Source organism: Vigna angularis, chromosome 9 (genome assembly GCF_016808095.1).
Source record: "Vigna angularis cultivar LongXiaoDou No.4 chromosome 9, ASM1680809v1, whole genome shotgun sequence".
In the NCBI taxonomy this organism is placed as follows: Eukaryota; Viridiplantae; Streptophyta; class Magnoliopsida; order Fabales; family Fabaceae; genus Vigna; species Vigna angularis.
Genome location: NC_068978.1, coordinates 7,579,717 through 7,595,198, shown reverse-complemented (window position 1 = coordinate 7,595,198; position 15,482 = coordinate 7,579,717). Strand labels below are relative to the sequence as shown.

The window sequence follows — 15,482 nt, the reverse complement described above, 5'->3', positions numbered from 1 at the left end:
ATTTTTTTAATATAAATAATCTTGTTATTAACTAATTTCATTTGTTTCAAAACATATATTTTTTTCTAAAAAATCACTTTTCTATCATTTTTCGACTTTTCATAATCTTACCTTGAAATCCCTAAGATAAGCTTATTGAAAGATATCTGGCCCATGTGACTCATTTTACAGCTCTAACTATAATCTTCATATCCTGTTGCATGTAAATTAAGTGCCAAAGAATGACCTTGAATTTCTCAATATAATATTATGTGATATATGCGCGAAACTAGTGACGCTATGCATATATATGCACATCGGTCACCTAAAGTTTGAAACTTTAATCTATCCATAAACCTTTAATTATTGTATAATTAACCTTATTTCTTATCATTAGGATTATGTTAACATGAGCTGTAAAAATCAACATGATGTCATTTTAGTTTTTTTAAATCTATTTCTTTTAAGGCATGGAAAGTACGTCACTTAAAAAGGTTAATTCTTTTAAAAGAATAACAGAATAATTTTCTTTTAATAAGAAGTTGTGAATCACTTCACCCCAAATTTTAGAAGCAATCTTAATAAATTTTCATGTGTATGGAAAATGAAAGAATTAAACAAAAAGAGATAAAGAATAAGTATATTTTTATATTAGTTCAGTTTTATTTTATATTATTACACCTAGTTTTAATTAACGGTAGATCTAAGAATGATTTTTTTTTACTATTATGAATTTAAGATAATTTATGATTTTTTTAAAATATTAATTTTAAAATAACTGATTATGTTACTTTTTAATCAGTTAAATATTTTTTATTCAATTTTAGAATATATATCTTAAAAACTGCGGTATTTCAAACAATTTAACTTGGCGTTGCAAATTCATACAGTTAATTAAAAATAAATAATCTAATGCAATTAGAATGAATAATCGAACAAGAAAACAATATCATCATTATTTGATTCATGCATGAATGTTGCATATGTGGAAAACTGAAACTTTCTCCAAATATAAAGTGGGCAAATTTATTAAAAACATATATATAACTGCAATTGCACCAATAATTTCAGTCACCCTAGCTATCTCACAGTTAGCCCTTTGGGACAACCTAAACGTGAAAATACCCTAAGCACCCTCCAGAACATTAGGAAAGCAAACCTAATTAGCAAAACAAAAAAACAAAATTATTAAAATATTTTCAGACTGAGACCGTATCATCAAAGTTCTTGAAAACGATAGATGTTGATGCAGAACCCTTGTTGAATATTCAAGTGGCTTGAACAAGAGGTGATGTAATAGGTGAATGAGGAGACATAGCACTCTCATCAAACCGCCTCGAAGAAAAACTGAGTCTAAGATTCGGTTGCCAACGTTTCATTCCCACTGGTTTCTTTGTTTCTTTCCCCACCAGTTCACGAATCCTGTTCAGTGCAATCTCCACTGTTTCATCATCCATGTTGGCAAAGCAAACCCTAAACCAACCAGGCTCAGAACAGTTGAAAGAAGACCCTGGTGACACATTCAGCTTCACCTCGTGAATGATCACACGCCATAGCTTCAGCTCAGCTTCAAACGTTGCTTCCTCCAATAAACTCTTCAAGTTCATCCAGAAGAAAAGTCCTGCGCTGCTTGGAAACCGAACAATGTTAACCTCTTCAAGCCCCTTCATGAACTTCTCGTGCCTCTCCTCCAACCTTCTTGAATTCTCTGAAAGAAACTTCGTCACAAACTTTTCATCGGAAAGCATGGAAGCCAGCATGTGTTGAGTTTGCGAGGAGACTAAGCCGAAGCTAGACATTTTCCTAGCACATGCCACCACTTCATCGTTGAATGAATAAACTATGCCAACTCTGAAACCAGGGAACCCCATGTCTTTGGACAAACTATAAATGACATGAATCAGTTCGCGTTTGCAATGTTCCATTTCTTGAATCACTTCAGCCACGCTTACATAACTGGGGGAACTACTGAACACAGTTGCTGCGTAGATTTCATCACAGACCAAGTGAATGTTTTTCTCGTTGATGAAGCTCACTAGGCTCTTCAACGTGTCCCTGTCCAAGGTTGTGCCCAAAGGGTTAGAGGGGTTTGTTATGATCAACCCCTTAACGTTGATGTTGTCCTCTTTGGCTTTTTTGTAAGCTTCTTCAAGAGCTTCTCTTGTTATCTTGAAGTCGTTGGAGCTATGGCAGTGGACAGGAATCAACTGCACCTGGGTTCTCCAACACAAGTCACGAACGAATCTGTAGTAACATATGAAAATCTATCAATCTTTATCACTCTGTTAAATAAAACCATATATGTCATTTTTGTGTTGTGTAGGTATACACTTACGTAATCATATTTTGCCATTGATAAGACGTTGTTAATTAATTTTTCCACCTCTTAATCATATCACCTTAATATAATAATACGCGTCTAATCCCCCTATCAGGTTAAATTCTCTTTTGACCAATTCAGCCATGGTGAATATATTTATGTATTGTGGTCCACGCATTAAGTGGGTTGCTGGAAAGAGTTACAAGGGTCTTGAAAAAAATTTCAAATATTGCTTTCAATAAAAAAAAGCACAATCTTTAAAGCAAATTAATTGCAAAGGTTAAACATATCAATGCAGAAATCAGTTAAAGAAAAGAGTTGGATTTAGTGCAAAAGAAATTCCATGAAAATAAAAAATCAAATAATGACATGGCATGATTTTCTTTAGACTAAATTTGATATTGTGAAGAAATTTGACCGACCGAATTAAATTTCTGAAAAATTAATTGAGCTGCATGTGTGTGAAATTATTGTATTGTGCTGACGTTTCTGTTTGAATATGAGGTCACCGTACGCAGATGTCAGTAGTTTTCCATGTTTCATCTTGTAAAGGTCAATGTATAGTTATAATCCACTTAGCTTGCATCATGAAGTGTCTAATTTGAACTTAACATATATGTGAACGAAAAACCACACGCGTGTTGACTAACCTCACACCATGGCACGCTTAATAGTTTGAACATAATTTCTCTGATTTTCTTTTTCCAAATTATCACAATATGCAACAAAGACCAGAAGAGAAAGTCATACTATAAGAGGATATATATTTCGTAATGAAAAGATAAAAACCTTAATTACTTGTACTAAACTCATTTAAAGAAAAACCTTAATTAATATCATAACAAAATTAAGATCATGTCCTTCTTTGTGTTGTTCTTCACATCTTTTATAAAGTTTATTTTGCTTATAAAAATAAAACTGACTCAATTATTTCATCCATTAGTGATACATTACTTTGATTGATCCAACCCAAGCTTCACCTTATTTGGTGTCCGCAACAAAAACCCTTGAATACCACGTTTTCATATACACTTAACGTAATCTGTCAAAATATTAGGCTAATTCTACAGTATTCCAGACTGAAACAAGTAAGCAGATATACATAAAAGGGTCACCTCAGAAACAAAAATAAAACTCTGATGAATATTATATATTGAGAAAAGCTGTTGTAACTAAAGTAAGTAGAATGTTAAGACATTGAATTTCGCCTTGAATAAAAAAGAAGAGGTGTTATATTATTATTATAAGGCTTTATGAAGGTTCGGTTTTCCTTTTTCACTTTAAAAGGTGATAGTGAATAGCACAGAGACATTCATTGAATGAACACAGATTTTAAGGAAGAGAAGGTACATACCCTGGATAAAATGGGGTAGGAATCATAAAGGCATCTCCAGGATCAGCCAAGCAGAACATGATTTGCTCGTTGGCCCCTGTTGCTCCTCCACTCATCAATATACGGTCTGGATCAAATCTGACCCTACCTCCTCTCACTTTTGACATCCAGTTTGCAATAGCCTGCAAAATCAGAATAAAAAATGCATTTTCTTCTGAGTTTTCAGCATATTAATAGTTGTTTCTACTTGTAGGCTGTGATAGAAACTAATGAAAAGAAACTTTACGTGAGAAAAGATTAATTCATAATTAATTTCCTTGACTTACATTTCTGAACTGTTGCAGTCCATGATAGTCCTGAAAGTTGGCAATGTTTCTGAACTGATGCACTCCCTCAGGAGTGCAAATGGAAGCTTCGGGATGATTCAGAATCCAGTCTTCAATCAGATCAAAGCACAGCTGGAAAAGAGAAAACCAGCAAGAAAACGAACACCCATTTAGTAAACTGATCGTAATCAAAATAAAAAATTGCATTTTTTATGGTGGGTCTAGGGAGAATCACACATACTTGATTTTCTGCAAGACCCATCTGAATAACACCTTGAGGATTTTTTGTAGGGTGAAAAGGGTTTCTCTCATATGCTTTCCAGCCATCAAAGTATGGAGAATTCTCTCCATGTTTGTCATTGGTGGCAATTTTGGATAGAAGTTGTTGGCTCATTCTCCCTGAGTCCATGTTAATGTTATAATTTATGCAGAAGGTGTATGGTAAGAATCTAGTTTGAGCTGCAAGGCTTTGGAATTTGGATGGTGCTATAGCTAGGTTAGCAAAGAAGTGCTGGTGAAAAAATGGTGTGAGTTTGGGGTATTTATAGTGCATGTGGGGTAGGAACAGTGGTAGATGAGGAAGAAAACTCTGTTTAGAACTTCATGATTGAACGCTGAAAAAATAAAATAAGATAATAAGATTATGTTGGTCGAATTCTAATTGATTGTTTCACTTCTCATTTTTCATAAACACGTGTGGAAAGACCAACGACCACAGTGCCAAATAGAATAATTGTGCTCTGTACTCCTTTTTTTTATCTTATTTTTAAGTGAGTTTGTGTAAACTTAAAATGTAAATTACTTTTGAAAAAAAATTATTAAATAAGTTTATGTGTAATTCAATTTAATAAAACTAACTTCTTAAAATGAAAATTGTTTTCTATTTATGACCACGATCAAATATTAAATTAGATATTTGGAGTGATCTAATAAGAAAATAATAAAGATGATATAATAGTTAAATTTTTTTGTTAAAATAGATTTTGAATAGTTACACCCCTAACTTACTAAATAAATTTATATTTAATTATTAATATCATAAAATATACTTTTAAAATGAAAATATTAAACTTCACTTCTCCGATAAATATTAATAAGTGATTTTTTATAAAAGTACATATATTATTTTACGTTTTGTTAAAAAAAACACTTTTTTTAATTAAAAGTATCTCTTTTATTTTTTAAAATTACTTCCACCGAACTTATTTTTTACTTCTACTTTCTTTTTAAAGCAGCAAACACTTTAAAAAAAAATTATAATAATTAGTGTTTTGCTCTGTTAGAAATATAAAAAGTACTGAAACAAACTCACTATTTATCTTTCTTGCTTTTGTTTTCCTATTTTTCTGTTTATTTATTATTGCATATTTGATACTTTCTCCCTTCATTTTTTTCTTGTATTTTATGTCTCTCCACTTGACACCAATAATACGTCGTTCTAAAGAAAATTGTTACAAATAGAAGAATAAATTAAGATTGATCTAGTGCCGGAGATAGTACGCATAAAGTCTTAAATCCAAACTTTGTATCATCCTAAATGACAAATACTTGATAAAATCATATAAAATACACCGTAAATGAGATACAAATTAATTAAAGCAAAATATAACAATTAGAACAAATATTCCATTAGTTCACTTCTATTATAAAAGAAATCATAACTAATGAAATCTAACAATTAAGAAGTTTTTAACTAAATTATAATTGGCTAACTTATTTGCACAAATATTCCATTCAAGAAAAATATGAGAACAGAAAAATAAAAAATAAAAAGCATGTGATCTCCATGCATTTTCTCCATTTAGCCTGCAGATTTTAAGTAAGAAGACTATATCTAGAGCTTGTACTCCAGGAATAAATTCACACTTAAGCCTCTCTTTTTTTTTTAAATAAAATATTTTTACACAGATCTTTTTTAACAACATTTTTAATATAATATATGTTATTTTTTACTAATTCATTATTATGTATTAGTATGTTAACATACTCTAATCCAATAAAAAGAATGACATATATATTGTATTAAAATGTTATTAAAAAATCTATGACCTATCATTGTCCTTTTTTTTTCAAAGCTTTGATGGCTATGTCAATCTTAACTACATAAGCAAGAAAAGAAGTTTCAATGGCAAAAATTGAGAGGCTGCCCAGAAAGTTGCCACTACTATTCTGAAAAATCCCATCATCCATGGTTCACCACAGTTAATATTGCCTTTAACATAATCAAAGTTAATTAGAAGATGGCGTCTATTACCTTTAGGTGGTTTAGGAGAAGGTATGCAAATGCGTAAGCATTTTAAAGACTTAATTAAATTTTTAGTGTTTTATAAATTCGAATATTTTAGTTTAACTCTTATTAAAAAATTGATTAGTTAAATATGTCTTTTATTTTTGAATTATTTTCAAACTATATATACCCACTTTGTTCATATATTTTATATAAAAATCACGTAATTTTTTTTTCTGCAAAAAATACTTAAAGTGTTTTCATTTGTTTTCATGTGATAAATGAAATTTAATACATATGTCATTTATTATTAAAGTATTTTTTATGTGATAAATTAAATTTAATAATATATTATAATATAACTTTTATGTGTCATTTATTTTGAAGAATGTTTTCCGTGAAAAACAAAATAGAAATATGATTTAATTTAAGAATGAAACATAAATTTTTAAAATAATTTTAAAACGTAAAACATATTTATAATCCTTTTCTATTATATTGAGTATTGTAAATTTTAATATTTTTTAATTAAGTCTAACTGATGTAGTTTTTTTCGTTAACTAATTTATGTGGTTGTTATGTTGTTATATTATCTTTCTTACTTGTTCTCTGAGATTTTATGATTAATATAAAGTGATACGGTCAATGTAAGCGGATAGGTAAATTTTATTATTTTATTAAAAATATGTTAGAATAATCAAGACATTAGTTTCCTTATAGCTTCCACGTTTATCACTAACATGGTCAAGCAATAGTCATCGTTACTACTATTGATGTCAATAACAGTGATAGTCTCTTGTTATGTAAAATATTTTTAATAAAAGTAATAAAAGTTACTTATCACTTTATATTTATTACAAATATTACTTTAGATTTTATATTTTTTAATATATAAAAATAAGTAAGTAAAGTTATGAGTCACAATATAATTATCCCATTAAAAACTTAAAAAAAGTTAAATAACACTCAATTGAAAAATATAAAAAAATGTTAGTATTTAATAGATAATATATGAATACTCAATTGAAAATATTTAATAAAATTTGAAAGTTGATTAAACCTGTTTTAGAATATGAAAATCATTAATGAATTTAAATGAGTGCTCTTAAATGAGATTGTTAAGTAAAATTATTGTAACGTCCCATATTATTCTGTATATAACTTTAGTATATTTCACTCAATTTAAAAAAAAAATTATTTAAAATAGAAGAAAATTTTAAATCCATCAAATCATATATGCAGGGTGAAACTTTCTAAATGTGGAAACAATACAATTGAAACTAATATATATATATATATATATATATATATATATATATATATATATATATATATATATATATATATATATTTATATATTTATATATAATGATCAAAATAGTACTCTAAATGAAAATATTATATTGCAAACGAAATTTTATCAAGAGAGAATTTGTCGGAACAATAGTATTTACTAACAAACAAAAAATTCCACGGTAAACATAATTTATTAACATATTTCATTACAAATTTTAGGAAATTTACTTATTGATAAAAATATTTGTCAATAATGATCTATTAATAAAACTTGTCAATAATTTAAAATTTGAATTATTGATGAATATTTTTATAATTAAAATTTTATTGATAAAATAGACATCAAAGTTTTTACTTTGTATTTAATCATGTCAAGATAAAATATGTTGATAAATATGCTACTAATAGAATTTTTTAAAAAAATTAATGATAAATAAATTTTGAAAATTCCTTGGTAAGTGTATTTCTTTTAAATTCATCTATAATTTCATCAATAATACATGGGTAAAAATAGTGAAAAAATTTTCTTCAAATTTAATGAAATATTTGTTATAAATTAAACAAAGATGTATAAGAGAGAAAAAAAGAAAAGAGAAAAAAGAGGAAAAGGATGAAGAGGTGAAAGAGGTGGTCATAACAAGAGTAACATAAATAGCAATGGTGACTACATTGATAATAACAATGAAGGAAAAAGAGAAGAAAGATAAATTAAAAGTGGTGGACATAATGATGACAATAGAAACGATTACAATGAACATAAGACTAATGACAATTACAATGAACATAACACCAATGACAATAACAACAAAAGAGAAAGCGAAGCAAGAAAAATATGAAAGAGAAAAAGAAGAAGATGAAGACATTTTTCTTCCTTAAAATTTTTCTTCCATAAAATTTAGAACAGTTCTCACTACACCTCCAAAATTTTCATTCTAGCCTTCCAATTACACCTCCAAAATTTTCATTCTACCCTTCTAATAACCATCAGCGTTCGAACATCAACTAAGAATTTTTTTTATTTAATAATAATAATAAAATATAATAAAGAAGTAAAAATTAATATTTCAAATTAAAAAGAAAAATTAAAAAATAATTTGTTTAAATTTAATAATGAAAAATTATTTTCTTAAATATAATAAATATTTATTTAAATTAATTTTTTTATATTATTTATATATATATATATATATATATTAATATTTTAAAATATAAAATATTATTTATTAAACAAAAATAAATAAAACATATTATAAAAATTAAAAGCAAAAAAAATTTAAAAAAATATGTCAACAATAGGAAATACAATTTACATATTCAATTTGATATATTAATATTCAAATTGAATATATGTTAACCATATTTATAAATACGATTAATAATTTTTTTTAATTTTTTGTTGATTTTAATTTCAACAAATTATTCAAATTTTTTAATTTAAACAAAATAAATTTTAAATTTTTTTTTAATTTTAAAATACTAACTTTTAATTTTTTAATATATTTTATTATTATTTTTATTATTATTAAATAAAAAATAAGAAAAATTAAAAAATATCTTAACCGACATTTGAACATCGGTGATAACACCGATGAAGTGTTAACTGACATTCGAATGTCGATGATCATTGGTGGTTATTAATAAAAAGGACAATATGGAAATTTTGGAGGTGCTGGAGAAAAATGTGAGGGTGTAGGAAGAACTGCTCTAAAATTTATTGGTAATTGTCAATAAATATTTCAACAAATTTAGGTATTAACTAACATATTTTTCTCTTCATCGGTAAAATTTATAAACAAATATTTTATTGATGAATTTTTTACGTTGATAAATCATTAATAATTTTACTTTAATGACGAATTGTGGTAATTACTGATAGATTTTGTTTGTTAATAAATTTAGTTTTTGTTGTATTGATAAACATAGGCCACATTAACTAAATACAAATTTTACTTTAATGACGAATTGTGGTAATTACTGATAGATTTTGTTTGTTAATAAATTTAGTTTTTGTTGTATTGATAAACATAGGCCACATTAACTAATACAAAATTAAGGCATTCATATAAAACAAAATCAATTTATCACTAATGACAAAAAAATACACAATAAAACTTGTAAAATCACTTAAAAGATAGAATAAAGTTATACAAAATATATGATATAAAATTCTTCTATGGTTAAACTTTTGTACTTCCATACAAAATAATATTAAGAAAAGGAAAAAAATACCAAATTAACATATAGATGAAAACAATAATGAATCATAAAAGAATATTGTAAGCAAAAGATAAAACAAATCAAACATTTGAAGTATTAAAGAGTCATAACAATCAATAATATAATTCAAAATACAAAAGTAAACAAAAAATCATAATCAAATTAAACCAAGAAAAAGGTAAAATTTCCACAATGATAGAAATCATAAGTTTTCTTTAAGTGTTTAAGATTATGTTTACACTCCAAGCAGCCATAAAGCTGTGAAACAAATTTTATTTAGTTTATAATGAGACCAAGAATTGGGTAGGCAAATAAAAAACTCTAAGTGATAAAACAGTGGAGAAAATAAGAACAATGGATAATGAATTAAAATAACAAAAAAATTCATTCTTCCTATTTTTTTATTGAAAATGTTAATTATTATTGAAAATGTTAATTATTAGTGGAAAGTTGAACTTCCAACTTTTCCCGCCCTCCCTTCCAAGTTTACCATTGAGCCCCAACCTTATATCTTCCTTTTACTTCTTTTATGCTTATTTTATTTTATATTTTTTTATCATAATTACTTTTAATATATTTTCAAGTTATATCAATCAATTCAAAACTAAAAAAAAACAAATTTAACAATGGTTAGTCAAAAACACTAAAAATATGTTGATAATATATTTTTTAACGAATTAGTGACAAGTTAAATCTATTGGTAAAAGTATTATCGATAAGATTTATTGACGGATATTGTCTTTCGATAATTATCGATAAATATATTTGTCAATAATTATTGAGGAATCGTATCCGTTAATAGTTACATAACTCGGGTATGGAACATTATCGAAAGATTTATCTGTTAGTAAATGACATCATAATTTTCAATGCATTCGACGTTATTCTCTACCTACCACACAAACATAATGGCTAGACATAACAGTAAGACAATATGAAACTAATAACGCCTGCCGGCCAATAAAATTCAAACAAACATTAATACAATATCATACAACCATTACAAACATATATAAGGCAATCTAGACAAGCATCACAAACATATTTATAAGGTAATCTAAAGGAACATAGAGTTTTTAAAACTGTCTATAAGTAATAGAGTCCTAATAATTTACATATAATTATTTTCTTTTTCTTGAGTGTCTTGTTGTCGTTGTTGGGATTGCGGTTGGACTAGGGTGGACTGGACTGAGGTAGGTTGGACTAGACTGAGTTGTTGCTGGGACGGTGTTGGGTTAGACTAAGGTTGTTCAAGACAACTTTGTGCTTTCGTAGGCAAGAATCTCATGACCAAATTTTGCGAAGTGTCAAACTTGCGACTCAAAATATATAAGTCTGTGCAAAATGCCAAAATAGACGAATAAGTGAATGAATTTGTGAAATGCATTAAGTTAAGATCAAAACCTTAAACTTACCAACAACAATCAATGGTGTGAATCGATGCATGAAAGAATGAATTAGTTGATTGAATTGCCAAAAATGCGAATAGGTAAAGGGATTGGGAAAAACGCGAACACCTCACTAAGGTTTAGGTTAAGGAAAACACAATTGGGGAAAGAGATTATGGTGCAATGACGCCTTCAACCCAACAAGGCAGCAACCCCCTTCAATGATGGCAATGTCAGGACAGGGTAGGCAACGGCGACAGGATCACCAAAGGGTTGTGTTAAATCGACAGTAGGTCTCAATCATTGGTTCTAGGGGAGAAAGTGGGTCTAAACTTCTGGTGGAAATGTTTTGTGTTTGGTGGAGAAAGCAGGGAGGGAATCTGAAATTTCGATATTTTCATTACTAATGGATATTTTCATCGAAAAGTTTCTCATATAATTATACCGGTGAGTAATTTTGTTGATAATTAAACAAAAAAAATTGTTAATAATATTTTTGATAAATTATAATTTTCAACGAATTTAAATTTTTCAATAAAGTTTTGAGCAATTTTCAATTTTCTTATGAGAAACCTCAATATACATCAAAATTGAAAGCATCCACACCTATTTTTAACTATTTCCAAATCAATTTGAAAGCTCTTTTAGTTGTAACATGATTTTCACTTAACCTTTATAATGAATTGCAAAGGATGATTTGGATTTATAAGTTGGCTATAAAAGCCAACATAGGAGAAGAAAAAATTTAGCTAGAATGAAATGTCTTCTTTTGTCATAATAAGCATATGCTATTTTTATAAATTGAAGTCGTCAGACTAAGAAATTGTGGATGTCAAAATAATACATTAGATAAGAAATTGTATTGAATCCTAACAAAGTGAAATTAAGTTCAACCTCATCCTCATAGACACGTAGCCTAAGCAGTCATCAAGACTCTACCCTAGCAAAGAGCATGTACCTACATAACTGAGGTTCTGAATTTCATGTGCCTGATTTTAGTGTTGTATTTCATTTGCCAAATTTTCCAATCTTAAGTATCAAACCTTATGATTTTACTCTCTGTTATCCTACTACATATTATCCCTCTAGTGATCATTCGGCTTCAAATCCACTAAATCAACACACTTTGTCCTCATTGTTTTGCAACCATAGCCTTTACAACTGGAGTGTTATATTCATATGTTGATTTTACCTTACGCTTGATTATTAAGCTAAAAATTTATGCATGTTGTTGGTTTTATGCACTAGGTTGAGTATATAAAATTTATCTTTTGTATTGTATGCCCGTACGAGTCAAGAGAGAGGCCGACCAGACAAGAATAGGACGGACGATCTCGAACCGTAGATACTCTTAAGCATTACTTCTAATCAAGTTTACTGGTAAGTCTTACTTAATATGTATTGAATTGTGATTACAACTTCTGATCATATGTCCATCTCGAAACCTATAAATACAGGTATGAGATAAGGAGGTAGGTAATTATATTTATTATGAATTTAAGATTTTATTATAATACTCGTTCAGTTAAATCACTGATTTGAGTGTTGGGGTGTCTTTGACAATTAGTGTCCACACGATTTGGAGCTTGAACATTAAAAACAAAAAAGAATTTGACTAAGAGACATAAGAAACAGATTAAAAAGAAAAATGAAAATAAGTGTTTAACAGATATTCTTAATCCCATAACTGAAACATTTTGATTATATATTTCAATTCAAATGACTACTACCCACGTACAGTTAGTAATATGCTCTGATAAATGTTCCTTACTTTGTCATGTAAAAGGTACTTGTCAAAAAAGAAAAAGAAAAAAAAACACTGACTGCAAACTATGAGCAACATTTGTATAATTTGATCTCATTTATAGAGGGAAGACCGTTAGTTTTTTATTTTTGGTTATAGTTGTTAATTTGGTCAACGATCAAATTAAATATGCATGTCTTAACTATTTGTCAAGTCTACGGATTAAATTTATTTGTTCAATATATTAAACAATAAGTTGACTTGAACTGTCAATTCTAGAATCCAAACTAATATTTTAAAATATCAGTTATCAAATTAATTGTAGGAGAGTTTTATCAATTTTGAAGATTAAAATTATACGTAAGAAGTTTTCAGTTTTTATTTTGAAAGATACATACATTTTTTTTATTTTGAAATAATATCTCAATTGTCGGTGAAGAATTGGGTCAACTAGTCAACCTTAATAAAAAAAAAAACAATTTACCCCAATAAATTAACACGGTAATTATTCCTTTCTGACTTACTTTTTGGTTGGACGGTTCAGTTATTTATTGACTTCATGAACTCTCAGTGTTCGGTTTCTGGTCACATGCATAGAATTAATTACTCTATGCAATATTCCAATTTAAATAGTAATATATGTACTAAGGTTGAATATAAATATATATAATTTGAGACATATTAATTCATATGTTTTTCTTTCTTCCTCTGCATTAGGAGGCAGACATGTTCCAAAGTACAGTTACCATAACTGGAATATAATTGTTTTCATTTTTGTTTAGAATAAGAGTACGATAAGGTACTTGAATTTTATGCAAAAATATAATGTATCATACCATTAAAAATTATATATATATATATATATATATATATATATATAATATGACTTTCTCACACGTTAATTTTGTGTTAACAAAATTAAAATAGCGTTAGAGTGTATCATGTATTGATATTATGCACTAAATTTAATAATGTTAGTGTGAAGAAATATTTTTACAGTTTGAATTAGGTACGTTTCAGTTTAATGGATCGAAGTTATTGATTTCTTGAATTTCATTTTTTCAACTTATATCCTAGTCAGTGTTTGTCTTATACTTTATTTGATAGTATTGGAAGGTTATATGAAGAAGGTACTTTCATATTAAAATCGATAAAAATTTAACAAGTTCAGTGATTAGTGTATATTAAATGTAACTACAATATTTTAAACTTGTATTTATAAATTTTAAATTAATATTAACTTAATTACGGTTCAATTAATATTGATTAGCATTTTATTTAAATTAATCATCATCAATCATAATTATTATTGTTTAAAACTAACAGTTCAATTCATATTTGATGATCGACCGATTTATTTGATATTCTTAACTAGGACCATAAATTGACAGAATAATCATACAATACATATATTAATATATTAAGATCAAGTTTAATATCAGTTACACCAACAATTGCTATAAGTGGATTGTGTTTAGTTATGTAAAAAAAATTCTTCTTTCATGAACAATTTCAAGTAAAGGAAGACTCGAAATTTTTCTGAGAAAAGAAAAACACAGACTTGGAAAAGGAATATTTATTTGGCCGGCACTGGAGTGTGAAAATAGTAAGTTGGAGTATGGTCATGGCAAAGAGAGAAGCACGTTAGCCAGTGTTACAGAAGAAATAGAAAGTTTGAAAAGGTCGAACCCTAGGGCTTATGGGGCGGCAACACCGTGTAAAGTTTTGGGCCCCACATTCCTTTTTCTCTTTCTGGTAGTTTGCCACGTATGGCAAACAATTACTAGTAAACATCTTCCAAGTTTCCTGGGAAAGTGTATGAACATTTTGTGGTCGTGGAACACATTGGAATATACACATGTAACTCGTACCATACAATTTGGCTTCCAAGAAGACCCTTTTCAATCAAACTTTGAGGGCATTCATCTTACCGCAAGTAATGTTGCTGCGGCTTCTTACGCGTTCTGATGATCTCTCTTTTGAAAATACAAACCATGAGATACATGAGTTTTGCACCAATCGGGAAGGATCACAATCACCATTTTAGTTAAGACACTGTTTGGTGTTCATCTTTAATTTCGCAGTGCAAATTTATTATCTTGTGCATATTTTTGGGTAAACTATGTATCTTGTGCCAAATCTTCCACATGGCCATGCTAACTAGTTATTAAATGCTAAAATATAATAATATCTGTTATTTGCATCATTACTACATACATACACAATCACGTCACGTTCAAGTACATGGAAAAGGAGAATATAAGTTTTTTTTATGCAGAAAACAAGTTTTACTTGCTCCACTTGTTAGTGGTGCAATATAAAATTGTTGTTCGTGTCGTTTTATTATTATTATTATTATATTCATATTTTTTTACATTAAATCTTAAACACAAAGCATCGGCATAAGCGAAGTTTCTACGTTATAAGAAAGTTTAATTCGTCAGCTTGTACGCAGGCAGTTTTATGTCCTGATTATGAAAAAGATAACACATGCATACATATATATGACCTCACATTTCTCAAATCCAAAACACTAATAAAAATATAAAAACAAAATCTTAAATATGGTATTATTACGCATTATTCATATAAATCCAGAAGAATGGGCAGAGACACTTTTTTTTCATTTTAAATAGAAAACAAGAGAAGTGA

The 15,482-nt window shown here is 27.9% G+C and overlaps 1 protein-coding gene across 1 annotated transcript; it reads right to left on the bottom strand.

The window, feature by feature from the left end:
• Window positions 1-1,108: 1,108 nt before the first annotated feature.
• Window positions 1,109-4,398, bottom strand: LOC108347299 (1-aminocyclopropane-1-carboxylate synthase). Its single transcript, XM_017586465.2, has 4 exons — window positions 4,200-4,398; window positions 3,959-4,090; window positions 3,654-3,814; window positions 1,109-2,223 (listed from the first exon to the last, which is right to left on the bottom strand). Exons 1-4 carry the CDS (start codon window positions 4,365-4,367, stop codon window positions 1,248-1,250), a joined length of 1,437 nt encoding a protein of 478 aa, XP_017441954.1. The 5' UTR covers window positions 4,368-4,398; the 3' UTR covers window positions 1,109-1,247.
• Between the last annotated feature and the right edge of the window lie 11,084 nt (window positions 4,399-15,482).

Bases quoted from the DNA above. Each gene is read 5' to 3' on its own strand.
- LOC108347299 (XM_017586465.2), bottom strand. From the start codon at position 4,367: ATGGACTCAGGGAGAATGAGCCAACAACTTCTATCCAAAATTGCCACC. The intron at 3,815-3,958 runs GTAAGTCAAGGA...CTGATTTTGCAG, and splicing joins GACTGCAACAGTTCAGAAAT to GCTATTGCAAACTGGATGTC. The intron at 2,224-3,653 runs GTATGTACCTTC...ATGTTACTACAG, and splicing joins CCTACCCCATTTTATCCAGG to ATTCGTTCGTGACTTGTGTT.